The sequence below is a fragment of the Chroicocephalus ridibundus genome, chromosome 2 (assembly GCF_963924245.1).
Source record: "Chroicocephalus ridibundus chromosome 2, bChrRid1.1, whole genome shotgun sequence".
Classification (NCBI taxonomy): Eukaryota; Metazoa; Chordata; class Aves; order Charadriiformes; family Laridae; genus Chroicocephalus; species Chroicocephalus ridibundus.
The window spans coordinates 36,324,201-36,349,874 of record NC_086285.1 but is presented as its reverse complement, the minus strand read 5'-3'; the positions used below and the strand labels follow the sequence as shown (position 1 = coordinate 36,349,874).

Below are 25,674 nucleotides of genomic sequence, written 5' to 3'. Positions count from 1 at the left end.
ATTGTCTCTTGGAAGATACATAACAAAGTGTAAAGATGGATCTAAGCTTAGATTTTGATATTATTTGGGTTTTTCTTACTTAAAGCCTTCTTCCCCTTGAATGTTCCTCTTAACATTTCTGTTCGTTGGAAGAAATTAGATCTAGATTTGGATTTTCTGTTTAAGCAGGACAGCTGGGAAATTGTAGAAGGACTCCGGGGAGCAATGAATTGTACCCAGGAGCCACAGAAGCAGGAGGGCTGCTTGCTGAAAAAGAGGAAATGGCCTTTGAAGGGCTGGCACAAGGTAGGAAAGGAATGTGCAGCTGAAAGCCTGATGCCATGGGAGTGAGCCTTGCTTGGTGCGGTTTTGTGGCAAATAGGTAACTTAAGAGCAGAGAAAGTGTTCTCCAAAAGATATATGGGGGTGGTGGGTTTTTGTTTGCATTTTTTTGGCGTGTTTTATTATTTTGTTTTTAATTATCTGCATTTCTGTTTGCAGAGATACTTCTTTTTGGACAGAGGGATTTTGAAGTATTCTAAATGCCAAGCTGATGTAAGTGATCTGAAACCCTTTAAGGCCATTATAAGGTAACAGCACTATTTTATCCAAAATAACAATAATTCCATATTGTTGGCAATGGGAAATAGAATTTCAGCAGTTCTAAACGGTAGTTTGAAGGGGGGGAAATGATAGTTTCTGCAGGTAATAACTATCCTTTTGCTTTATTCTGGAGTAATTGTATTCTTTTTACTTTTTTGCAGATAGAGAGAGGGAAGATTCATGGCTGTATTGATGTTGGACTTTCTGTCATGTCTGTAAAGAAATCAACAAAATGCATAGATTTGGATACAGAAGAGCAGATATACCATCTGAAGGTAGGTCTTCAGGATTGTTATATCCTTGCTCCCAAAATAACATTAGCTGTGTATGGTGAAGATGACCTTTTTTTTTTTTTCTTAATAGTAGGAGGTCTGTTAGTTACACTAATAACTTACCTTTTAGTGTCAGCAGATTAGGTTACGCTTTATACCTTGAGAGGCTTTATTGTACTGTTCCAGAGTCAGTAACTCTGTTTCAAATAGCAACTTTAAAGATGCCTCATGTTTAGCAGCACGCTTTTCACCCAGCACTTTTTTCAGCAAAGGGTGTGCACTTGTTGTACAAGTGCTTTTATTTTCAGTGGTTGTATCTTGCTCTTTGTCTTATCTATAGGAAGTATTTTCCACAGTGTAGATTTGTGTAGATTTATCTATCCTTTTGGGATAATTTGTTTCAAAATAGATGACCAAAATCAAATTTCTATTTGTGGTTAGTTGAGCCTTGACTAAACCTTAAAAAAGGCAATTAAGAAATGACAAACTAAATGTTTTTTTTTTAATTATGTTGTGGTTTTTTTCCATCTAGAAGTTGCTAAGTATTGTGTTCTGCATTGGAAGTCATAACTATACTAGTTGAATTTTCTCTTTTTCATGACTTTATCCTGTGATTAATTTTCTGTCATGCTTAAGCTCGTACAGTATGCATTTTAGGAACATTAGAACAACTTTTCTGATATTTTACCAATAAAAATGAGCCAGACTAGCTGTCTAGTGAGCACAGAATACCTTAGTTTCTTTGTTAGTGATTTTGAATGTAAACGTTATAAAACCTGAAATTTTGTGTAGGTGAAATCTCAGGAGCTGTTCGATGAATGGGTAGCAAAACTTCGTCATCACAGAATGTACCGTCAGAACGAAATCTCCATGTTTCCTCACGATGTCAATAATCTTTTCTTCCCTGTGTCTACTATTGCGGACTCTGTCCCTGGTTTCTGTGATTCTACTCCGGGTAGAAAGGTAATAGTTACGATTTATAAATAATGAGCTTTCATCAGGGATTAAATTAGTCTGGTTTGTGTTTATTAAGTAAAAAGCATAATGGAAGTTTGTGGTGGGGTTTAAGTTATGATCTAAAATGTCAAGAGGAAAATTATATGATTTATTGATTTACTGGCAAGGAGTTATCGCTATGATGCTGTTAAATCTTATAATTATTGTCTCATTGTTTTAATGCAGTAAATTATATATTCGCAATGACTTTAAAACTTCATATTGAGTTAGAATCCTCATAATTTTTGAGACATGTATCAGTATTTGTCTGATATGTGCTGGTAAATATTAGTCTGGGTCACAGAAGAGCACTCGGCTAGATTTTTTTTTTCCATTTAGCATTTTTTCATTTATCCTTTAGCTAGTAAAACCCATCCTCTTTTACATTAATGAATCTGACTGCTTACCTGAGGAGTATATAGGAATTATCCAAGAGCCATCACCTGTGGCCACTATTTGTATTTTTAACTGAGGTAGAAGTGTTATTCAGACCAATACAAGGACCATGCTGTAGGTGGGTATGGGGTCTGGATGGGTCCAGTCAGCAGTGTGCTTCTCTTTAGGTCAAGTCTGTGACTTAGTTTCACAAAAGACCTGACAAATGCTCAGTCCAACACCATAACTGACCTCTTTGATGCAGTCTCACAGAAGAGGGATTGTGTTCTGTGGCTCAACACAACCTCTGTGCCTTCAGCAGTCTGCGCATTGACGGGCTGACATTCACCCAAAGAAGCTCTTCTGCTCCAATTTAGAACCAGTGATCTCTTTTGAGAATATTGTGTTATTTACTATAACTGAAATGACTCTCTATTTCTGTCAGCTCCAGAGTGTTTCCTAAGCAGCGATCACCTATTCGTTATCCTCCTATCTAAGTTTTTCTTTTCGCTGGCTATATTGCTTTATGATCTGAGTGGGCTTGTTCCCCAGTACTTGCAGTTCATTACTTTGGTAGGACTATCCTGCAACCGAGTATGAATTTTACCAAACACAAACATGTCCCTGAACATCTTTTTGTTAGTGGTTGAGAGGGAGGGGATCTGTGTGAGCCGGCAACTGAAAGAACAGTAACTCACCCTGCGGTAACAGGGCTGTTCTGCAAAGAGCTGTCTGCCTGCTTTCTGTGGTGCCAGCGCCTCTGTGGCTCTGACAGCCTGCTCTTCTGAGGCTGTGTCTGCAAGGAAATGGCAAACCTCCTGTGGCCGTTCAGTTCTTTTCTCCCAACAGACAGCAGCGATGGAAGGGAAGAAGAATATTGAGGGCAAAAATGGAACATTGCAAAGCCCATGATATATCTATGCTTGTGCTCTCAAAAAAAAAAAAAAAAGAAAAAAAAAATCCACATGACTACCATATCTAAATTCTATGCTCACTGTCAGAAAACTAACCATTTCTTCTTTGGCATGAAAGACTTTAATTCAGTTCTAATTTATTAATCCAGATTTGCACTGCAAAGAAGCCCTACTTATTTTCATGTGAAAAATAGAAGGGGATAGTTCTTAAGCTGCAGTTAATCACCTTAGCTCTGCTGTAACTAAATGGAATTTTGCCAATTTACACTATCCCTAGCTTGATGGTAGTCGATGTCAATCCAGCAGTTGAGGTTATTTTGAGAAAAATATATCAAGTGAACTTTGCATTGCATTTTATTTGCTGTTAGAAACACCTGATCGGTTTTCACATCTGTTTTTTTGTTATTGTTAGGAGGGAGGTGTATGTATCTACATATTGTTAACGTGGAATTCTAAAGCTTAACCATGTGGAATTCTAAAGCTTGGATTCTAAAGCTTAACCATGCTGATCAAAAGCAAAACTATGCTAACTAGAGCTACATAAACTCTCTTGCCTGTTTCTTGGCATTGCCTACTTCCTTCCTCCCTCCTATTCATGCCCCTCATGTATGAGAGTTGTGGAAAGGTTGGTTATATGAGATAGAGTTCTGAAGAGATAAATGTGGGATTTGTTCACAAAATGCCAATAAAATTGCTCATCTTTAAATTCAGTTTTCTTGTGCTTTTAAAGGCATTGGGATTTTTATTTGGTTATACATATACAGATGACTAAAGCTCATACAGCTTTACGTAGGAATAAAACACCTAAACTACATAGATTAATTTTAAAATAAGTGTGCTTATTGATGCTTACTACAATTGCATACTGATTGTAGAAATCGATACAGTACTGAATGACATCACACAGATAGTACATTTTATTTTATTCTGCAACTCAAGTTGGAACTTATATTGTAAATTTTAAAAGACCGACTAAGAAAACTACAACTGACTGAGGTGTAGATGATGTTTCCTATGAATAGATTTAAAACTAGTACTGCCTGAGTTTTGATATAAGGTGAGCAAGAGGTAACGAAGTCTGTAAAGTGTGTGCTTCAGAGAAGAGCCAAACAATTTAGTCAGCTTTTCTCATAACCAGTAAAGTGGTCGAGTAATGGCACTTAGGATGAGGCATTTTAAAAATTATTTTAAACAAGATGATGACAAAGCATGTAATTTGTGCGATTTCCTGACATAGGTATTATTAAAGATGAAAGGTTTAGTAAGGTCTAAAAATAATTAGGCATTTGAAGTGCTATTATTTGTAGTTACATTAGAGAATAAAACAGCATTATAAGCCACAATCAACTGGTAAAAGTATTGGGTAGGAATTTCTTCCCATTGGAAACTACTGAATTGTACTGCTCAATTAGCTCTTACACAGAATTTCCAGCATCTCCTGAAGCATCCGATAGTGGGCGCTGCTAAAAATTAGATAAATTTAAAAATGGTGACAGAGATGTTGTAAAAGGTAGTATTTACCCAGATGAAGTGTCTAGTCACACATGTATTAAGGCCTGTCAAGCCAAATCCATACTAAAGTCACACAACCTTGAGTACATTTTTTAAATAAAATGTAGTAGATCTTGCTTTCTACATGGAAAAACAGCCTTAACAAATACGTGCATGTTACATTTAAGTTACTTTGTGGGCTTCTTTGGGGAGCGTGGAGGAGGAGTAGAATGTCTGACTTTGGCCTTGTTCAGATATGGTGCTTTAATTGTATTGTTGACTTAATTTATGCAGAACTTTGCCCTTCCTTAAAATTTAGTTTTCAGCAAATTTTTATGGTTCCTTTAGTATTTGTACTGCTTGTAGACAGCAGTTATGCTAGATATCCTGACATTTTGTTCAATGACTGGTACACCTAGTTTTTTTAGTTCGTACACTTTTTTTCCTCTGTATTATTGATGCCTTCGGTCCTTGTCCTTGATCATGAACCTCAACTGTTGGTTGTCAAAATTTGTGCACGGAACATTAAAATATTGTTTGTTAATAATTCACTTGTTCTTTTTTGGAACAGGGAGGCAGCTTGACCAAACAGAATTCGCTGGCAGCTGGAGGTAACTTGTCATTTTCCTTTTCAAGTAATGAGTCCAGGATTTCGTCTTGGCTACAGTCTTCTGAAGACATGGAAAAATGCTCAAGAGGTAATGATATTTGAAGGAAGCTGAAAATAGCCTAATATTTCCCCTATTTTTTCTTGACAAGAGTACTATGCCCTAAGTAGTCATTACAGTTAGAGTTTTCTCTGAAACTGGAGGGAGGAAAGGGGTGTTTGTTGATTAGCTGGCTACTCACGTGTTTTCAAAAGGACTAGTGATTATGGATGTGGGGTTATCAATTGTGAGCACCTCTTAAAGGAACCTATGTATTTCAGTACATTTTCTTTTATATACGAACAACTTCAGCAGTAAGATTTGAACTTTCTTGAGCTGGCTATTCAAAAAAGCATCCAAAATCTAGTCATTTAAAAAGCACTAAGTCTTTGTACTTGAAAGTCACCTTCTGCTTTCATGCTTTCCTAAGAGCGTGAAGATCTCTCTCATGTTGGTAGCGTCTGTATAGTACTTATTTGGTAAAGTTCTACCTACTAGTGAGCTTCAGCTCTAATGTAGAGGAGCCTCATCTGTAGCTCTGAATGTACAGTTCAGTCTTGATGCCTATGGCATTGTTACCCTCACCATGAGGAGCTATGACTTGTCCCGAACTGCAGTAATTATCACATTATTCTCATTTTTTTTGCAAGCAACTAGGATAAAATATCATTATCATTATCCATACTGTATAGATGCATTTTAGTACTTTGAATTTGAAGATAGAAGGATACATGCTTTTTATCCAGTTGTCTAATAATGTGCTTTTAGTCAATAAGTAACATAAGCTAGCTGCAATCAAAGTGAGACTAACCTACAAAGAAAAAACTTTCAATGTGTCTGTTACTTTAGGGCAACTGAAAATATTCTCTTGTTCAAAACAGACCTCTCCAACTGTCACACATATTTACTGGAAATGAACCAGCTGTTACAGAGCATGGATGTTCTTCACAGGACATATTCAGCGCCTGCTATAAATGCTATGCAGGTTTGTTGTTTAAAAAACAAAACCAAAAAAAGGTTTTCCCTTGCAAATCCAAAAAACAACACCAAATCCTAAAGGATCAAGGTCTTTCTTCTTAGCTCTACTAGTTTAATGTATTATTTTTGTCCTGTGTGTTGTTAAAAGGCTGGACCTTTTGAAAGCCCAAAGAAGGAAAAGAGAACACACAGGAGGTGGCGATCCAGAGTTGTTGGGAAAGAGGCTAAAGGAATGTTACAGGTAACCAGTCCTTTCAGTGCCCATCTTTCTCCAGTCTTAGTTATTGATCACTTCCTAGTGTGACCAGTTGAGGAAATATGAATCCTTTCTTAGTAGTGTCCTGTGCTAGCTCATTTTATGTGGGTAATGTATCAGACCAAAAAAAATATGTTATGATTGGTATCTGCAATAGGATCTGTCTTGCTACCTTCAGGAGACTGGCCATGTTTTTTACCCATGTTTTCAATCTGCCTCCAGTTTGAGGGGTTGTTGTGGTGGGGTTTTTTATCGGTACAGATTTTTGGAAATTCTCCAGATAGTTTTGTACATGTTTGCATCCAGAGGCCATTAGATATTTATAAGTGGGGGGAAATAGTATAGCATATGGTACAGCTCTCAGTGGACTTGTTTCTCGGAGTTTTGCCAAATCTCCAATTGTGATATCTTGGGCAAAGTTATATCTATGGTTTCATCTGCCAGGTGTCATCCATTCCAAGCCTATTGGTAATTTACAGTAGTTTTTCCATTTTTGGTGTCTTCAACATGTAACCCAGGTGGGTACAATAAAACAAAATTTTCTTTACAGTTTGTAAAAACATCACAAATGGCTGTTCTCCTTACAGGTGCCTTCAGTATTTTCTGCCCCAATGAGACTGCATGCTTCCAATCCAAACTTATCTACAATAGATTTTGTAGAGGAGAAAAATTACTCCGATGGCTCTGAAACATCATCAGAATTTACTAAAATGCAGGAGGACTTATTTCACATTGCACATAAAGGTAATGAAATTGTTCGCATGTGATTTTATATCATCACAATTTAAATAATGACGTGACTTCTAAGAATGCTTCCTGTTTAATGTTCAGAAAAAGCAGAAAATGCCCTCCCTTCAATTCCCTTGAGGAACTGCAAATGCTGAGATCTTGAGTCATTTGAAAAAAGTGGCTTAATCATCGCATTTTTAATTTTTTTTTTATTTAATAAAGGGCAGTCCTTTGTTTTATGTGCTAAAAACCTAGGTTTTACTTTTTTTTTTTCAAAAGGTAAAAATCCTAAAATCAGTTGCTATAAACACAACAGCAGATTATACTCTTTTGTGTTTGCGTGGATATGTGTTTATATGAGCACATGTATGTTTGTATATTCGGTGTGCTTCACTGTATTTCCCAGTTAACATTTGTTGGTGATGCAAGGGTTGCTATGGTAGTAACCTATTTTTAGTGAATACAGAAGAGTAAAATCATGTAAAGCAGCCAGAGGGGCAGCTTGACTAGAAATGTTTCTTCTCTCAGAATCATTTTTCATTAACAGTGCTTTGCTCCATCACCCTTGCACCAGGAACATTTTTGTTGTTTAAATGATCTTGGTGAGGAAGGCACTTAAGCATTTATATCTGACAGACTTTTGGAAGTATTGGCTTTGTCTCCTTGTGCACAAGATAACGGTTGGTGTTATCAATAAGCATTCTTTGCTTGTTTTTCCCCTCTGGTGATGGTGTATCTTGATGCCATTATGTAAGGAATGCATCTAAGTAGTAAACTTTATAAAAAGCCAATTGTAATCAAAACTGATGTATGCTTCCAAAAAGATAAAAGGAGTGCGGGTGGGGTGCGGTTGGAAAAGTTACTATTAAGCAGAGCAAAGAGATTACCTTCTCAAGGTCATCTTAACTGAAATGTCCATGTCAGAAATTTTGGTTAGATTGACCCATGCACTTGAGGGGACAATTGACTTGGTACTATTTAATACAGTATCATTTTATTGAAAGTACGAAGAATTTTTTTCCAAAGTTGCTTTCGAACACACCCCTTCCAGAAAAGGGTAGCGAAGAAAACTATTGCTTTAGCTTTTGATACAAATTAAATAAAATGTCACATTAGTACTTTAGTATGTAACAATTCTTGAAAATTTAAGTTAGAGTACAACTTACTAAATGACATTTAAGGTCACCAAAGACTCTGGTCATGTCATCCGCATATGAAAGGCTAACAGAATAGATCATAGTGGATACATCTTCCTCCCCACCCCCTGTGTTACTGTTAAAGATTTCTTCAAATAGGTGAAAGTATGAGAATTAGCTTTGGTAATGGTTTGCAGTGTTGAAATATCCCTTAAGAATATTTTCTTAGAAGTGTAAATTAGGTTACAACAAATACTCAATGAAGTGATGATGATTCAGGTTAACTCGGAGTGGGTGATTAGAAGAGAGAGGTAGCAGAGATTTCTTGTTCTTTGTTCTTTCCGTGCATCCATGCTCAGATTTTATATCTCCATTTCCCTGGAAGCGGATACATTTTTGCATTGGCAGTTCTCTTGACTGTGTTACAAGGCTCTATTAGGCCCTCAGAAATCCTCCAATTCTCCAGTTAGATTAACGTTGTAATCCTACATGAACAAATATTACTCAAATTTTTATTCCTAGTGGTTAAAGAAAAGATTAAATGTCTTAAAAGTAAAAAAATAAGGAAAGTGCATTTCCCCTTTAACAATCTAGTGGTTTTTAAATTGCATGATCTGTTGTCTGATTTTAATGTTTCAGGCTGGTGATACTGGCTCAGGAAGGAGTAGAAGTAGCAGCGTAACATGCACAACATTCAGGATCTGACCCTTTGAGTCACTAAATCATCTAACAAGCTGAAATTTTTTTATCCCAGAAAGAGTTAACAAAACTCAACAGCACAATTGACTTGCTTGTGGGGAAACTACTAACCCTGTAGCTGTTTTTTTGATTATTTTTTTTCTATTTCATTTTTTTTTTCTTCCCTCTTTTCTTCTCCCCCACTGGAATTCTTAAAGGAATGTGGAATAGAGTCATGACCATCTGAAGATCCAAGCTAATTGGGGAACAAAAGCAAGTGAAGAGCAGATGTGGTTAGTTAGCTTTGTTGCCATCTGTCACAAATAATCAAGAGTAATTTTGACTGTGGCTAATATAGTCAACACGGTAGCATACACCGTAAACATTTCTCCTACTAAAAATCTACCCTATAACCTTGATTAATACTACTTGTTTTTAGTAACCTGCCGTGGATTTCTCAACCTAAATTCTCGTTTCTGTCACCATAAATGATGTTTCATTGAAGTTTTACATAATTGGTACGTATACAATTGTTAGCTGTTTTTAACTGTCACTTTTTATGAAATGGTTCTAGTTTACTTCACCTTGAGGTCAGCTTTCAGCACCATATCTACAGAGAGAGAAAAGCTGAAGCAGATGTTGGAGCACGATGCATCCTCATCTCCATCTGCACAAATAGTTGGCTTGAAGAATGCCTTAACATCCGTAAGTGACGTGCCTGGAGTTCAGCAAGCTTTATTGTCATCAGATACTACTTTTAAATTTAATAGTAGTTAATTTTGGGTTTCTTTAGTGTCCGTTCTGTGGTAGAATTTGCAGTATTGAATCACAGTAGGTTATTATATATGGTGTTTTTCAAAGACTCTTTCCTAAATGTTAAAGGTATTGTGAAATCACTGAAGTTTGTTAGATTGATTTAGGTATATAGTATAATCGGTATCATTTTATGTCAAGAATCAGAGGTCTGCTCTGTGATGTTAAGTCTGCTTTCTCTTGAAACATACACTGCTTAATCACTCAATTCTGGTAGGCTGTGGGTTTTCTTCTCCTTTTCTTTAAACAGAACTCAAGTATTCACTGCATGACTTGGCATAAGATAAAGGTGAGAGTGGCTGAAAACACTCAGCTGTCACTTCTACTGTGCTAGAGCTTCACTATGCTGCACCAAGACACTGCAAAGCAAATTCAAGTAAAACTCGTTTATATTGACTTCCAACTTTAATTATCTTTTAGTCATCTAAAAGCAGCAATGGAGCTGTTAGGGCAGAGTTCTAAATGACAAAAGATTGTCCTCTTTAAAAAGGTGGGGGTTTTGGTTGATGTGCTTTTTGTAATTGGTTGAGACCAGAACTTTCAGGTTGGTCATGTTTGAACATGTCAACCAGACAGTGATCTCATCTCAGAGCAATGAGGGCCATCACTACTCTGGTCTTAAAATTTCAGTGTTTGTTGCAAATTTCCAATCAGAGGCAGATTGGGATATGAAGACTCTCTGTCATTGATAAATGTGATATAGATCATCTTAGAATTATTTCAGTATGAAAACTTCCCTTTGCTTTACAAAAGCTGCATATGGTTATAGTTTTTTAAGCAGATAAATGCCTCTTTGCCTAGACCTTTAGAGGCTGTGACGTCTTCATAGTATTTACAGAAAGCTGAAACCTGGTGCATAATAACTATACTCACTCACTTGAACTCCTTTTTTTTTGGCTTTCAGATGTTCCACTTCTGATATTTGAATAAGTGACTTTTATTTTTCCAGTGTTATTTGCCTACCATTTTATATCAAAAAATCTGTTTTAAAATTTCTGAACTCAGTGAACACTCAGCTTAGCATGATTTTTTTTTTTCCAAGCAATGAAATTCTGTTGTCCATCTTCATCCTGTAAATAGCTTCTGAAAGTCATCCTTTTAGGTCTTATCTGATAATAAGCCTTTGGAGCCCATTCGGAAGTCATCTGTGAACCTTGGCAGTTTCAGCAGAGCTTAACACCAGTGAGGGCTATTCTTAGTCTGTAGATCTGTAAAGCCATGGTGCCAACAGAAATTTCTCACCCTGTACAGCAGAGAATCCTGTAGGAGAAAGGAATTAGCTTCCTTTGAAGACATATAGAAGCACAGATATGATAAACTTGACGTGTTTCTAAGACTTCCTTGCAGAGAGTCCCATGTTGATGACTTTGATTTAATGTTTGTTGTTGGTCGTTTCAGTTTGTTTTCTGTACATGAGGAACATGAGGAAAGCTATGAAACAGAAGTCTGTTTTGCCCTCATCAGCCTGGCAGGGGAAGAAAAGTGAACATGTTTAAAGTGAATAAAACACCACAAAAATAGCATCTCTGCTTCTGCTTCTCCCTCATTAAGGTTGTAGCCTTGACCTACACATGGTCTAAGAAAAGCAAATACAGAATGGGGAAAAGCAAAATATTTTTATTTTGCGGGGAGGAAGAAGATAATAGAAGGAAGAAAACACTTAGTAGCAAACAATGAAAATTGGAAGATGCTATTACAGGAAAGCTCTGTAAATTCTAAATTCTTTTTTGCACTTATTTGATGTCGAGGGTATAACACAATGCTGTCCGCTTGAACACTTGACACAGAAGTGCTATATGCCTGTATGGCAAATTCAGACCACACATACCTAGAGCCAGAAATTACTTTCTCCCTTGCATCATCACTTTGAGCTTACTGTCTTTCTTGCCCTCAAGACAATTTCCAACAAAAATTACTATTGAAATCAGAAGCATTTGTGGGACAAAGCAGATGTGTAAACAGCAGGGTTCTCCACATCCTAGTATTGATTCAGATCACTAAAATGGGCAGTAAGTCTTCAGTATTGCTCCAAAATTAGTAACCCAATCTTTTTTTTTCAGAGATATTTTCATTGCAGGCAGGGTTGCATTCTCTTCCTACAAGTCTACTCTAACTGACATCTGCCCATCAGATGCACCCAGCATGAGTAAATAACATGTAACAAACATGAGTTTGCAGTAGAGGCTTTTTATTCTGATCATTGCCGTTATAAGCCGATAGGACACAAATTGTAGCTGTACCTGTCTGAATTTGAGTCTTATTTCTCTGTCAGCGGAAGGCAAAGGGAACTGTCAGTATACCAGGCTGATGGGAAAATCAAATGGTTTTGGATGTGGCAAGCATAAGAATTAATGTTGAGAGAGACTAGGTTGGAGATAGGGTTGAAGGAAGGGAGCTTAAAAGAAAAAAGATGCACAAAATTTATTTATAACTTATTAAATCAGCCTGCAAAACCTAGTAACTTGAAATATACCTGCCATCTTTGGCTTTTTTTCTCTATTCATGTGACTTTTCCATCACACTGAACAAGAATAGTTTTAATTTCAGAGATAATGAACAAGGTTTGAAGCATTTATAATAAAAGATTTCCTGAACCAGTAAAAAATCATGCGATGGTGGTGTTTTATATTGCACTTTAAATACTCTTCACCTCTTTTTACACAATAAAGCCAAGTTCAAGTTAGTTGAGAGAACTTTATATCCCCAATATTTTTGTTAAATATTCCAGGCAATAGCACAAAACACAGATCTTAAAGACCGGTTACGCAGAATACATGCCGAATCTATGATCCTTGATTCAGCATCTAATGCAAAATCAAGTCCTGATTTGGTCAAGGTGGGTATGGATTTCCTCTTTCAAGTGATGTCTGTTCCTCAAGCCCCTACATCTAGACAGTGCTGTATAGCTGCATCTTGTCTTGTTCTTCATGTCTTTGCTGTGGTGTATTGTGTTAGTAAAATGAGTCGCTTTCATGGTTATGAGTCATTTCTGATGATGCACTGTGTAATAACTGATTTCAAAGAGTTTCCTTGTGAGCAGTTTTCCTGAGCACATTTCCATGGCTTTTTTGCTACTGGTTCCTGGTGGTCTTCCTCATCTCCTGCCTGGCTTCCCATTCAGCATGAACAGAGCTGATGCCTTGTTGCCCTCATGCTACTGTTTCTCTCCCCCTTCTTCCCTTGTAAACTTTCAAGTTCTGTAGTTCTTTCTGTTGCCTGTCTAAATAATGTTAGCCCAGAACGCTGGCTACCAGTGTGGCTTGTGTAAGGGTTAGAACAGCTCCCAGACATTTCCATGAAAGGATCAAAGAAATGAGACATACAGGAACCCTCTCAGCCTTTTCGTTTTCTTTGTGTGAAGCCAGGGAGTCTTCTACATATTCAGTGAGCCTGTTTAAGACATGCTGTTGTTCAGACAGTTTTTTGGCTTGCTGCAGAATCCATGTGAATATGGTTATTTATAGGTCATGGGATCTACGTGTTAATGGTGCTAGTGAGGGAAGCAAGAATTGTGTTAATTCGGATGGATTTTTCTAAATGTTACCTCATACAGAAACTTCTGCTGTGCTTGTAGTATAAATCTTTCATTAGAACTTGAGTGGATGTAATGGCAGGGGTTTTATATAACTTATTTCCTTTTATTTTTAATGATAGTTTAGTCATTCCGTCTGTTCACTTCTGGTTTAGTTCTGTTTTAGTAGAGATGTGTTTTGGTCATATTTAGCAGTTCGTTTTGGTTTTTTTTTCTTCTTCAAAGTAGTTGATCATTCTAATGCCTTTTGCTTTTAATCCCATGAGAATTTGAACAGCACTTAAACTGCTATCCAAACAAGCATTAATGCATTGATTTTTAATTTCAGTTCTTTATTTTTATATTTAGTGGACGTCCTTGCAATGACGATGGATTATTTCCTGAAACTTGTTCTATGCACTACACACACCACATACACACGCACAACAAAAATAGCCTTCAAAAGGTCATTTAGAGGTTTCATTCAAAAATTCCCCCTGGCATGGTTTGGGATGGAGCTTAAGGATGAAATCACTTATACTGGAGAAGTTTGGCTTAGATTTGTCTGAGGACTGTGATACAGTAGTGCTGCGGTGAGGAAGACAGGGCCACTGCACAAAACTTGGCGCTATGATAGACAGGTGAAAATTGAAGCAGTATAAACTATTATCTCAAGTCTTTGCATAACGTAAAAGTTTACTTTGTCTATTGGGCAGTTTATGTTGTAGTTTATCGTGCCAGAGTGGGAAAATGAAAGAAGACAACCTGAAACTGTCATGTGATAAATATAAAAACCTGATGTTCTTTTATGAGCCTTTCCTGCTCGCTTTCCTTCTCAGATTCAAAATAGTATGGGAAACAATCCCAGTAGCAATTCTTACATGTGTAAGATTTTCTTTTTTCACTTGTAGCACCCTAGCGTAACTGCCTTCCCACAGAAGAGACAATGTGGAGACTTCCTCTTTTCTTGCTGCTGTATCAGAACTTTTTTTTTTTTTATAAGTCTTTTGTATGATAACAGTTTGGTTTGTTATCATGTCACCATTATCAGCATGTACTGAATAACATTCCATACTACAGTAAAATCTACTGGCAGAAAAGCTTTGAAAGAAGATTTGTCAGTTTGATTATAGGCATGTCAGATTGTTCCTTATGTTGTTCTGAAAGTAAAACACTACAATTCCTCCAAAATCATGATAGGGCAGTCATGGTTACAAGTTAGTAAAGCATCTCATGGAGAAAAGCTTGAGAACAGCTGATACACTCCTTTGGGCCAGGTAACCCTTTTCCTTAGTGTTGGTGGAGTTATAAGGGAAAACAAGAGTGCACAATGTTCTCCAACTTTTTTACTGCATGCACAGAATGAATCAAGTCTCACTGGTCACCCCACCTTTGCTAGGCCACCTTTTGTAACTCTACTTACATCAATGATCTGTAGAGCTTCCATGGGAGGAGTTACCAAGATCTCTGTGGCAGTCAAACGTGCCTGCAGCAGCAAAAGCAGTATCACTTACATGGCTTTGATAATACGTTGGGTTTGGTTTACACAGAGCTGTCTCAGGCGTGGATATGAAGGGAAGCTTTCAAAGCACGGCATAGAAAATTACCTAGTGAAGAAAGAGAGCTAGGAAAGCATTGCTATTATATAGAAATCAACTTTGCCCCTCTGAATTTTGTATGCCACTGCACCACAGGCTTTGCATTAAACAAGGCGTAGGAGGAGAAGACTACCTCATTTGCTAAGATCAGAAGGGAATGTGAATCCAGGATGTAATATAAAGAGATTGGAGTTTTGCTCTTTGGGGAGCTTTTTCATGATACACTTGTGTATATCGGGCTAAATCATTCAAATATCAAAGCACTTTGATTTTTATTTTTGTTTGAGGAAAACGTACATGCAGCACCATAACTGATTTACTGAATACACATTGCTTTTTTCCTTCTTTTTTACTTCTTCTCTTTGGTCTGTTTTACTTTGGTTTTAAATCCCTCTTTGAAACACATGCTACCTTTCACTAAACTGGAGAGGAGCATGGGCAATCTTCTCCCAGTGTTTTACAGCCCTTTGAGTTATGTGACTGTAGAATTGCATGCATGAGTGTTATTTGTGGTACTTCTCCTCTCAAAACTTCTTATTGCTTTTAAACAGGAAAATTCAAGAGAAGAAAGCAGAGGTCTGGTTCACCAGGTCTCCAATGAAAGCAGACTGTCTATAGCTGACTCTCTCACAGAATTTTTTGATGCCCAGGAAGTCCTACTGTCTGCTAGCTCTTCAGAAAATGAGGTCTGAGCATTAAGATTGACGTCATTCTGATGTAGTTTCTGATCCGCTACTTGACGTGCAGTCTTTCTGAGTCATCTGGCACATCAGATGACTGCCAGAAAATGAAAATTGTCAAAACGTTTAGAAATTAATATGCTGCGTGTATTTATTTGTTGTCATTGTCTCTTCACAGTAAAATGTAAGAATTATTATGGAGAAGTCTTATACGCACATTGAGGCAAATGGCAGTTAGGTAGCTAGTATGCAGACACTGCATATATTGTACTGTCTGCCTGGAGTTGTTACACAGGTGCTTAAGAAATGGTATCATAGAAATATGTATTCATACCTGTCCTTGTGGTACCTGTAGGTACCTCGGGGCTGATGTCCTGCGTATTGAAACTTAATAGCTCATTTCGTCACCTCTCTCAGACTTGGCTTTTGATATGAGGAAAGCCGCCCTAGCTGTGGGGCCAAGAAGATGAAGCATGTCTTCACTAAAAGAATAGTTGAATTTTCAATGATGTTAATTTCTTCCAAACTCAATTATGTCATCTTTGGACTTCTTAGTACTTTCCGGTAATACTGAAACACGTCTTAAACAGTGTAAATCTATTAAAGTGGTAATTGTAGTGGAAAGTAACAATTTTCATGTGCATATGGGGTTATTTTAATGAGTGATTTATCTTGCTTATTTCCCCACCCTCCACTTAGGTATCGGATGATGACTCATATGTAAGTGATATCAGTGATAATGCCTCAGAAGATAATCTAAGCAATGACATGGAGAATGAAAGACAAACGTTAGGTAAGTTCAGTGCTTTATTATACCATGTTTTGAGAATTTTCTTTGTTTCTTTTTGTTTGGGATTATTTTTTTCTTCTCTTACTAGAAATAATTTGATATCACAGGCTCTGAGATGTGAACAGCCTGTGTTTTTTTCTCTTACAGCCTCAGATTTGTTTAGAACAGCGCATTGTTGCTAATCTGATTAACAGGACCCAGGCACCGTTGATTAAGCAGGATGGTGGTTCTGTATCAGCAGAGAAACACGTATTTTTTTGGTTTCTTTTGTGCAACTCCCACTCCTTTTCAGTTCCTTTCATGGCCACACCACTTTTCAAAGTAGCAAGGCCTAGCTGCTTTCTTTTTTTCAAAAAGTAATTTTCTTCTTGTCACTCTGTTTTTTCAGTCTGCAATTTAAAAACGGCATTCAGAGTTCTGTTGTTTTTAGCAGAATTCAGTGTTTAAACATGAGTATATTTACACACTGGCAGGCCTGGTGTATGACCATAAGGATTTCTTTTTTGCATGTTTTAATCATGATAGTCGTATTAGTACATATGCTTATTTAACTGTCTTGCTAATTAGAGACAGAATCAAAAAAAGAGGGAGAAGAATTGGTCATAACAAACTAATTGGCTTTGTGCCTTCAGCTCTTTTCAGCTAACCACAATGTTCTTTCCACTCTATCAATATATTTTTATCTTCGAAAATGCTGAACAGTGCTTTTGTACAAGCAGCTGTTTCCTGAGCATCTCCAAGGACCAGTGGAAGAACTCAGGTAGTTTGATATGCCTGGGAGATCTGTTGTATTCTGTTACTGTTGAAAAATGAAGATTGTTTTTTTGAAAGATAGGAAATAATACAGATTGATTTTTCTCATGATCTGGACCTTAGAAAACTGTACTAATCTGTCTGTTCATCTTCTTGTAGCAAAGACCATCACTGAAGCTCTTCTGTATTAGCAGTGCCTCCACATGCTTCTCTGGTACCTGCTATTTCTGTGCTTCAGGCAGCCTGCCACTCCCGTTAATAGCAAACTGGATGTCTTTTTCCTACAGGGCTTTAGCTGAACTGTAAATTGTAGGATTATGATAAAATCCTCTGGCCACTATAATGTAGAAGGTCAGACCGGATGATGATAACGGTCCAGTCTGGCCTTAAAAGTCATTGAGTCTAGTTGGAGGCCAGATGTCTTAATCTCCTTCAGTATTGTTGCTGGCCATTTGTCACGTCTCTTGCAAACCAGGTTTTGCATAGGCTTTTCTTTTCACGGAAGGTGGAAAAACTTCACTGTATAGAAAAGCTGGTATCCAAATATCTTTGTTGTTTCTCTACTCAGTTTTGTCACCAGTTTACCCCAGTTAATGGACTGGTTCAGAATACATAGTTCAGTTAATTAGTATTCTGCTTTTAATCAGAAGCTGTCAAAGGACATAGCTAAATCCCATTTCAGAGAGCTCTTTTGAACAAGGACAACTTTTTAGCATTTACCTCCTTCCTCTCCAGATATCCCCTCATTTCTCAGGTATCTACAGGAACATTCTTCTTTTTGGCCTCTTCTGATATAAATAAACTATTCCAAGAGGGAATATTCCAAGCCCACCTCTTAACTCAGAAACAGTGTAATTGCTTCTGGTAGATGTTTTGATTCATAGTGCCCACACCATTTTTATGCAAAAAGAGAGAGATGGGCAGCAGACTGCAAATAGTTCACCTGTCCTTGTTACAGTAACTCTATCGTATGAGGTACTAGCACTTCTGGTTGGTGAGTGGCAGGAAAGATGGAAACTTCTTCCTCAAAACTTTGAGGCTGCAGATTACACTTTAAATCCTTAAACCCATCCTAAGGCATGGGCCAGCATAGATAGCAGTGCTGGAGACGTTAGCCCTTGTGGTTACCTGCACTTTGTCACTGTTGGAAGCACTGCTGGTATCGTGCTTATGTCAGTGGACCAGCAGAGGAAATACTGGTTGAAATTATGCATTTAAGGGCAATGGTACTTTGGGCATGTGCAGCACAGGAAAGATGTGCCGCCCAGTGCTGTTTTAATTCCTCCAAGACAAAGTGGTGTGAGAAAAGCTGGATGAGGACAGGGGCTGACAGGCTGGGGCTATACCTGAATGTCTCCAAATGGTAACTGATTCTAGGGCAGGAGCTTCCTGGTGCTTCTAAAGATAAAATATGTTCTTGTAGTGGCAACCGTATTCCTCTCTGAAACGAGATTGATGTACAGCTAAGCAATGTAAACACTTCAGAGTAGTGCCCGTTGCAGAAGCTTTTAACTCTGTTTTGATCCTGCCACAAATCATTTCATGGTGCACTTAGAACTATTTATCCTGTTCCAATTGCTTTGACATAGCAACACAGGCCTCAGATATTCATGTCAAGGACTCTTGACACAAGTCCATTTTTTTTTATCTTCAGCAAACCCATAGCTCCATAGTTGCTTCAGCTTTTCCACCTTTAAAACAGGCCATTTCTCCACCAACATATGGGTGTAACTTAAAGCTAACATCACGGAATTTTTTTAAATACTTAGCATTATGGAGAGCACTGTGGAAAAGCCTGCATGTAAATCTGGTGAAGTAAATTTCTCTGGTAGGAGTATTCAAAAAAGCAGGAAAAGATAGGTAGGAGTTGTTATTGTGCTTGTATCTGTAGGTTACGCCTTGCCTTATGAGAATTGTCAACTTAATTGAAGCTCTGTCAAGGAGGGAGGTTTTATGTCCCTTAAACAGATAGGAATCCATTTCTGTTTTACAAATAAAATAGTTATAGTACTCACTCTTTCAAATTCAATGGGAAGCCTGAGCCTTTCTTATAGGCTTTAAGGTGAAGGATGTAAATTTTTTATGCATCTTTTGTACCTGACATTTACCTCAGTTAACATACAGAAATTAAAAGCTGGTTCTTAACTTTATCATTTGTGTAACAGGTTATCTTCAAACCACAAGTGAAATACTTGAATGAATTGTGAGGGTGGGAGGAATTTTTGACAGAAAAAAGGTGGTTGCATTTTAATGTATGTTTGCAAAGGGGATGAAACTAAGTAAACAGTGAATTGACTTGGTCTGCCACTTCCTTCCTTTTCAGACTGTATTTCTGAAAGTGGAATTGGATGCAATTCTAAACGGAGAACGTGTTTACCAGCTCCATGTCCTAATACAAGTAACATCAGCCTGTGGAATATCCTGAGAAATAACATAGGAAAGGATCTCTCCAAAGTGGCGATGCCTGTTGAATTAAATGAGCCACTTAACACCCTTCAGCGTCTCTGCGAGGAGCTGGAGTACAGTGAACTACTAGACAAAGCAGCGCATACACCTAACCCATTCGAACGGATGGTAAATATATTATTCCAAACACTTAGTAACATTCAATATAATTAGAATAGAGTAAATATAAAAACAATCTGCCAAAGAACTGAAGATGTTCTGTTCCATTTTTCTTTTTCTCTCAACTGGGAGAGGCAGACTTTCCAAACGTGTGTCTTTACATGCTTACACACCCCCTATTTTTGACTCTTCTGCATAATTTCTGTTGCTTTGTCAGGACGTCTCTCTCCCTATATCTAAACAAAGATGTAGTTTAGTTCTGTTTTGCAGCTCTTTGTAAGATTAAAAATTAGAAGATTAAAAAAGGAAGGGAGTGGTTGAGCTGGTAAACTTCCCTCTTGAGTATGAAAGCTACAGTATGTCTTTTTTTTAAGGGTGTCTAATCTAGTAACACATTTGTGCGTAGAAGGTGCTGCATCTTCCAGCCCTACACTACTGCGATATCTTTATATTAACTAAATGAGCTCCATTTCTTTTATTAACTGGTTTTGTGAAGTTTTGGGTTGATCCAAAATGTTCAGGATCTCAAAACCAAGCAATATGAATGTATGTTAGGTACAATAATGGTGTCATCTTCTGCCAGTGCAGAACCCTGAATTCAGCATTTGGCAAGAGAACAGGAGAAAAATGCCTTTCAGTTGTTCCGCTTCCAGGTATACAAGAACTACTTAATATGTAAGCCCATAAATAAGGGATTAAAAGCTCTCTAAAGCTAGAGATTGTCCCTTAAACTGACTTAAGCCTTTGCAACTCAATATGTCTTATCTTAAAATGAGGTTATTAATGAATGTAAATAGCCGTGTTATAAATACTGTTTGAAAAGCCTCTTGCTCCATTCTGATGCTGTGCAAGGGTTACAATTTTGTGCCTGTTCTCAGGACAGAAGGTGTGGCTATTAACATGGGGTTTAGGTGCATGGCTTTTTTTGTTCTCTTGAGAACATATGTTAAAAGGAAAAGGAAGTGAGCAGTAGTTGTTCATAGGGGAGTGAAAATAAGCTTTTCCCCTCCTTCCCACACCCAAGCGTCTGGAAATTGCCTCAGAATGGAGTATTCTTTGTCTTTGAGAAATTCCTGAGTCAAAATTAATGCTAGCTGTTTCATAGTAATTGTAATAGTTCATCAAAGAGCCGTTCTGAAGTGGATGTAGTTTCTGAAATTGTGAAAAGAGAGCATCTACGTTTTCACGAGATGAGGAAAAAGAAATGAAAAGGGAGAAAAATGGTATGAGAGAGGCCTGAATTGAACAACCATAAATTCCAATTCCTCAGGTTTAGGAGGAATTATGCCTTAGCTGACTGCAAAAATTTGGAAGGGTTACCTGTGTCTCAGTCATAATCAAGAACAGTTTCACAATTAGGTAATAGCACACAGTAGATAAAAGGCAATTCAGTTCAAAGTGCATTAGAAATAGCAAACTTTGTGAAAACTCATCCCATGCTTCCTGTGCCATGTTTAGGAGATCCATAGAATCACAGACTATAATTAAAAAAGCCAGTTATAATACAAAATCTAACAGTGATTTTTAAGGTTACTGCTTTCAACTGTGTTGCAGAATGCTAAGCGGTTTCAGAGAGTTTTCAGAAATGCTGTTTTCAGTTGATTAAATTTGCAGGGCTTGACCCTAATAACTCCATCCCTGGACCATTGAATGACTCTCTGAAAACTGAATAATTCTCTAACGTGTGAGCTAGTGCTTAACTTGCAGGAGGCATTCACGTTTGTAGTCTGCAAATGATGGGGAAAAATACAGAATCTGATGTCAGGATAAGACCTTTTATTTCTTCTGTTAAATCAAATTATTTAGCAAAAATTGTGCATGGCTGTGGTAAATTATTTAATTAAAATTCCACATATGTTATTCACAGGTGTATATAGCTGCATTTGCAGTCTCTGCATATGCATCCAGTTACTACCGAGCTGGAAGTAAGCCATTTAATCCTGTGCTTGGAGAAACCTATGAATGTATTCGTGAAGATAAGGGTTTCCAGTTCTTTGCGGAACAGGTACTGTATGCTGCAACCCTTACATTTGCTACTTGATACACTGCTTAATTCTAAATGCGTGGCTGGAATCCTCTGGAATTAGGGGAAATACAAAATTACTTTACGTAACCTGAGCCCAGCAAAACTCAAGAGAGGTTGCAGCATTATAAATGAAGGAAATTGTTTTCTGAGGAAAGTCTGCTCACTCTGGGATGGAACATGTCAACCGGCAGCTGACAGTCGAGAAGCAAGGGCTGGCAGGCTGCCTACTACAGTAACTAGATAACTTGGTTAAGTAGAGTGCAGTTCCCCATGCTGAAATCTGATCACGACTGCAACAAGCATTCACATTCTTGTCATTTTCTTTTGTGTGTGATCATTAAAAATACTGTATCTTCAGCTGTTTAATGTCTTCTTTTATAACAAATATTTCCCTTGTGTGAGTCAATCAACGACTAGTATTTGCTATGGCACCGTGAAAATTTCTGCTTCCTGTCCAAATACTTTGTGGGCTGAGCCTTCCAAGTCTGGTGCCACAGCTTAGTAGGTGAGGGATGTATCCAACACATCAAGGTCTGAGTGTTTATGAAAATAGTTCCCCAGTAGGAGAATAATTACTAAGTATGGGTGAAAAATATTAGATTTAAACCAGCTAAGCTACCAAAATTGCTAAGCTTGAGACCTATCTTAAAAAGAGATAAAACTTAAATAATCTGGTGCCTAGCAGAGTAAGAATAATTGAAAGCTGTCTCATTCTGTCTAGACATAACAAAAAAAAATACAAAAAGTGCAGTGAGGAAGGGTGTACAACCTAGAGATTTGATCCAAAAAAGCCTTCTAAGAGGCATCCTTTAGGAAACGAAAAGTGTTTTTCACCACCTCTGAAGATACAACATTTTGTACATTATAATTTAGAACTGACAAAAAGGAGTGCTGTTTTATCTTTCCATAGTCTTGGGAAATGTCACAGGCAAGAGTAAAAATAAGGGGAAAAAAAAGGCAAAACAGTCAAAGCAAGAATCAAATTTAAAGTTCAAGTAATATATCTGGTCCTTCATTGTGTTACTTCAGTTCTGAGATGATGTGTATAGAGCACTGCAGTGCTGAGTAAAGATTGGTACTGAGCTTAATGTTAGATTGAAATAAAGGAAGAGATTTTCCCCTGAATATTGGATTAATCAGTACAAAGGCTACTTTTTCTAAAGAGGAATTTTAATACATGAGGGGGCTTGGGCTATTAACAGCTATTGTTCTAATACACGCAATATGTGACATGAGTTTATAGAATGGTAAAGTTACTGTAATAGTATGGCATGGAGGAATATTAGGAAGGGAGGGCAATATAGGAGGAAAGAAATTTCATGCAGTTTGCAAGCATAAAATATTTCTCTTTGCATCAGGAGCTGTTGCTTATTGTTTGTTTGTGCAAGCATTTTGATGCTTACTCTAAATAACTTGTTAGTGCAGATAGTATGTAATCCATGAAACAGGTAGGAAAAATCTATAAAATAACAGAGATTCTGTTCTATTACAGAATTCTGTACTATTCTAAACTGTGAGTTTAGAATAACTCCACTTAGCTCCATGACCTTACTCTGGAATTATAACAGTTTAAGTGAGAGCTAAATTTAACCCATGAATTATAACGACATCTGGGGTTAATCTTAGTGCAGTATGTGAGAGAGAGTGTTGCTCTTGGGCAATTAGGGCATAGCTGAGAGTAATTAGTAGGGGTTTTTTGTTTGTTTTTTTAAACCAAGTAGAGGATGTTCAGTAAGTAACTGGATGCCTGCAGAAAAAGTGCTGGATAACATATTTGCAAAATGAGTAACAAAGAAGAAAGTAAAAGTGTATTTGATCCGTGTATGTGGTTAAGAAATTAAATTCATAGTGGGAAATAGCAATTGGACTTGAAAATAAAGTTGTCTGTCAAAAGAACAGTAGGCATTACACATCAAAGAGTTCGTCCTGGTCAACTGTTAGTCGTGTTCACCCAGAAGGGTATTATTTGCTAGTCCATTTTAATAGTCTGCATTATGTATTTCTTTATTTACTCACAGTCTTTGCTTTGCTGTTGTGGTGGTTGCTCTAATGTATGTGCTATTACCCAAAAGCTGATAAAATGCAGTGTGCGTGGTTAGAGTTTTGCACTAAAAAAGCCTGAAGTGTTACTACTACAGTAGTAGAGGTTTGCCAGATGGAATTTCATGGCTTGATATCTCCACCCGTGGCCCCCTCAGGGATGCTGATCACTGTGTCCTCCCTCATAGTCAGGGTTTTGTGGGTATTTACTGTACAGAAGAATTTGTCCCTTTGTTTGTTTTGCTTTTGTCTGTGTGCTTAAAGTGCAGCTTCTGTTAATATATTAAGGAGGCCCTAAGGGTAAATGTAGTTATCACATTAGAGACAAGGTACAAATACATAGTCAGATCTTCACTCGGTGAGCAAAATTCACAGTCCTTTTAAAATAAGGGCTTCCCATTTCTTTCAAGGCTTGGTAGGTCTCTGTACCTTATTAATCTCACTGACTCCCCCTTCAGGCCACAACTGCAAAAGGAAAGTAAATGTTCAATTTGTAAATGCCATATATGAATGAATCATAGAATAATTTAGGTTGGAAGGGAGCTTAAAGACCATCTAGTTCCAGCCCCCTGCCATGGGCAGGGACACCTCCCACTAGACCAGGCTGCTCAAAGCCCCATCCAGCCTGGCCTTGAACACTTCCAGGATGGGGCATCCACAGCTTCTCTGGGCAACCTGTTCTAGTGCCTCACCACCCTCTCCGAAAAATGAAGGAGGAAAAAAAAAAAAAAGAACCCAAACCAAAATGACTGTTCAAGTGTTAATATGTCCTTTTCTTTTTTTTTTCCCCCCTCTTTTCATGTCTTGCTATTAGGTCAGTCACCATCCACCTATTTCTGCATGCCATGCTGAATCTGTGAATTTTGCTTTTTGGCAAGGTAACTCTTCAGTCAATCATTTACTTTTACAGTGTTCATAATATATTCATTGTATGTCTAACATGAAATATCTGAAATTGGGAAAAGGTGAAATCCCCTGCTTAAATTGTGTTGGAATGTCTTTAAGAAATGCTATCCTGTACTTGCGTGCTTCTTACTGGGATGTTCTGCCATTATAAAATTTTCAAGGTTTGTTTTTAATTGATTATTCTTTTCATGTACAAATACCTGCATTCCTTTAAAATCAGGCTTGTTCTGGGGAGGGGGGTTCTTTAGTAAAGAAGATTTGTCCCTCAAGCTATTTGTAAAACAAACAAGCTAGAACACAGCTTGAAAAACCGCAAGTTAAACCCTGAGCCTTGTCAGATCTTGTAAACCTGTGTAGAGAAAAAATTCCAAAAATGAGCATAACAGCAAGGATAAATATATTTTCCATGTCTTTCTCTGCTGGTGTTATTACAGTATGTAAGATTTCGTGCTATTTGACTACTAATGTTGTGTTTCCATAAAACCTCTTTTGGAGCTTTGTTTGCTGTGTAACGCTGGTGAAGTTGTCAGCCAGTCACAGTACCTGCGTGGTTAGATATTTTTGGAGCGTACACAGAACATAACTGTGCCTTTTAACTCAGTTAAAATCCTTCATGCAGCAGTTTCTCAATTCACAATGTAGCCGCATTATAACCTTTAATTCTGTTATGATTGACTCTGCTGACTTGATTATAGTTATTACGGATGGAGCCATACTGAACAGAAATTTGAACTCTGTCATTAGTCTGAGTTTCGTTATTCAATATAATTCTTTGCTTTGTTAACAAATTCAGGGACAAGAGTCCTTTTGTTCTTAGCCAAAAATCAGAGATCACCAAAAATTTATTCAGTTACTGAATTCTATATAAATAAGACTGGGTAGCAACCTGTCCTAATAAAAACCGATGAGACTGATTTGTTTAACAGATTTTGACAACA

General features: G+C 37.5%; 1 protein-coding gene across 7 annotated transcripts in view; it reads left to right on the top strand.

Moving 5' to 3' along the window:
• OSBPL3 (oxysterol binding protein like 3) overlaps nt 1-25,674 on the top strand; it is a 94,471-nt gene that overhangs the window by 53,719 nt on the left and 15,078 nt on the right. For 4 of the 7 annotated variants that reach the window (XM_063325031.1, XM_063325030.1, XM_063325032.1 and 1 more), the window contains exons 4-18: nt 166-285; nt 481-534; nt 744-857; nt 1,647-1,817; nt 5,202-5,328; nt 6,159-6,262; nt 6,404-6,496; nt 7,099-7,255; nt 9,629-9,759; nt 12,596-12,703; nt 15,528-15,662; nt 16,356-16,449; nt 19,523-19,773; nt 21,632-21,769; nt 24,645-24,708. In XM_063325031.1, the coding sequence (XP_063181101.1) occupies nt 166-285; nt 481-534; nt 744-857; nt 1,647-1,817; nt 5,202-5,328; nt 6,159-6,262; nt 6,404-6,496; nt 7,099-7,255; nt 9,629-9,759; nt 12,596-12,703; nt 15,528-15,662; nt 16,356-16,449; nt 19,523-19,773; nt 21,632-21,769; nt 24,645-24,708 (1,861 nt within the window). The remainder of the gene's footprint in view (nt 1-165; nt 286-480; nt 535-743; nt 858-1,646; nt 1,818-5,201; nt 5,329-6,158; nt 6,263-6,403; nt 6,497-7,098; nt 7,256-9,628; nt 9,760-12,595; nt 12,704-15,527; nt 15,663-16,355; nt 16,450-19,522; nt 19,774-21,631; nt 21,770-24,644; nt 24,709-25,674) is intronic. The other 3 variants (XM_063325034.1, XM_063325036.1, XM_063325035.1) reach the window with 3 other exon arrangements.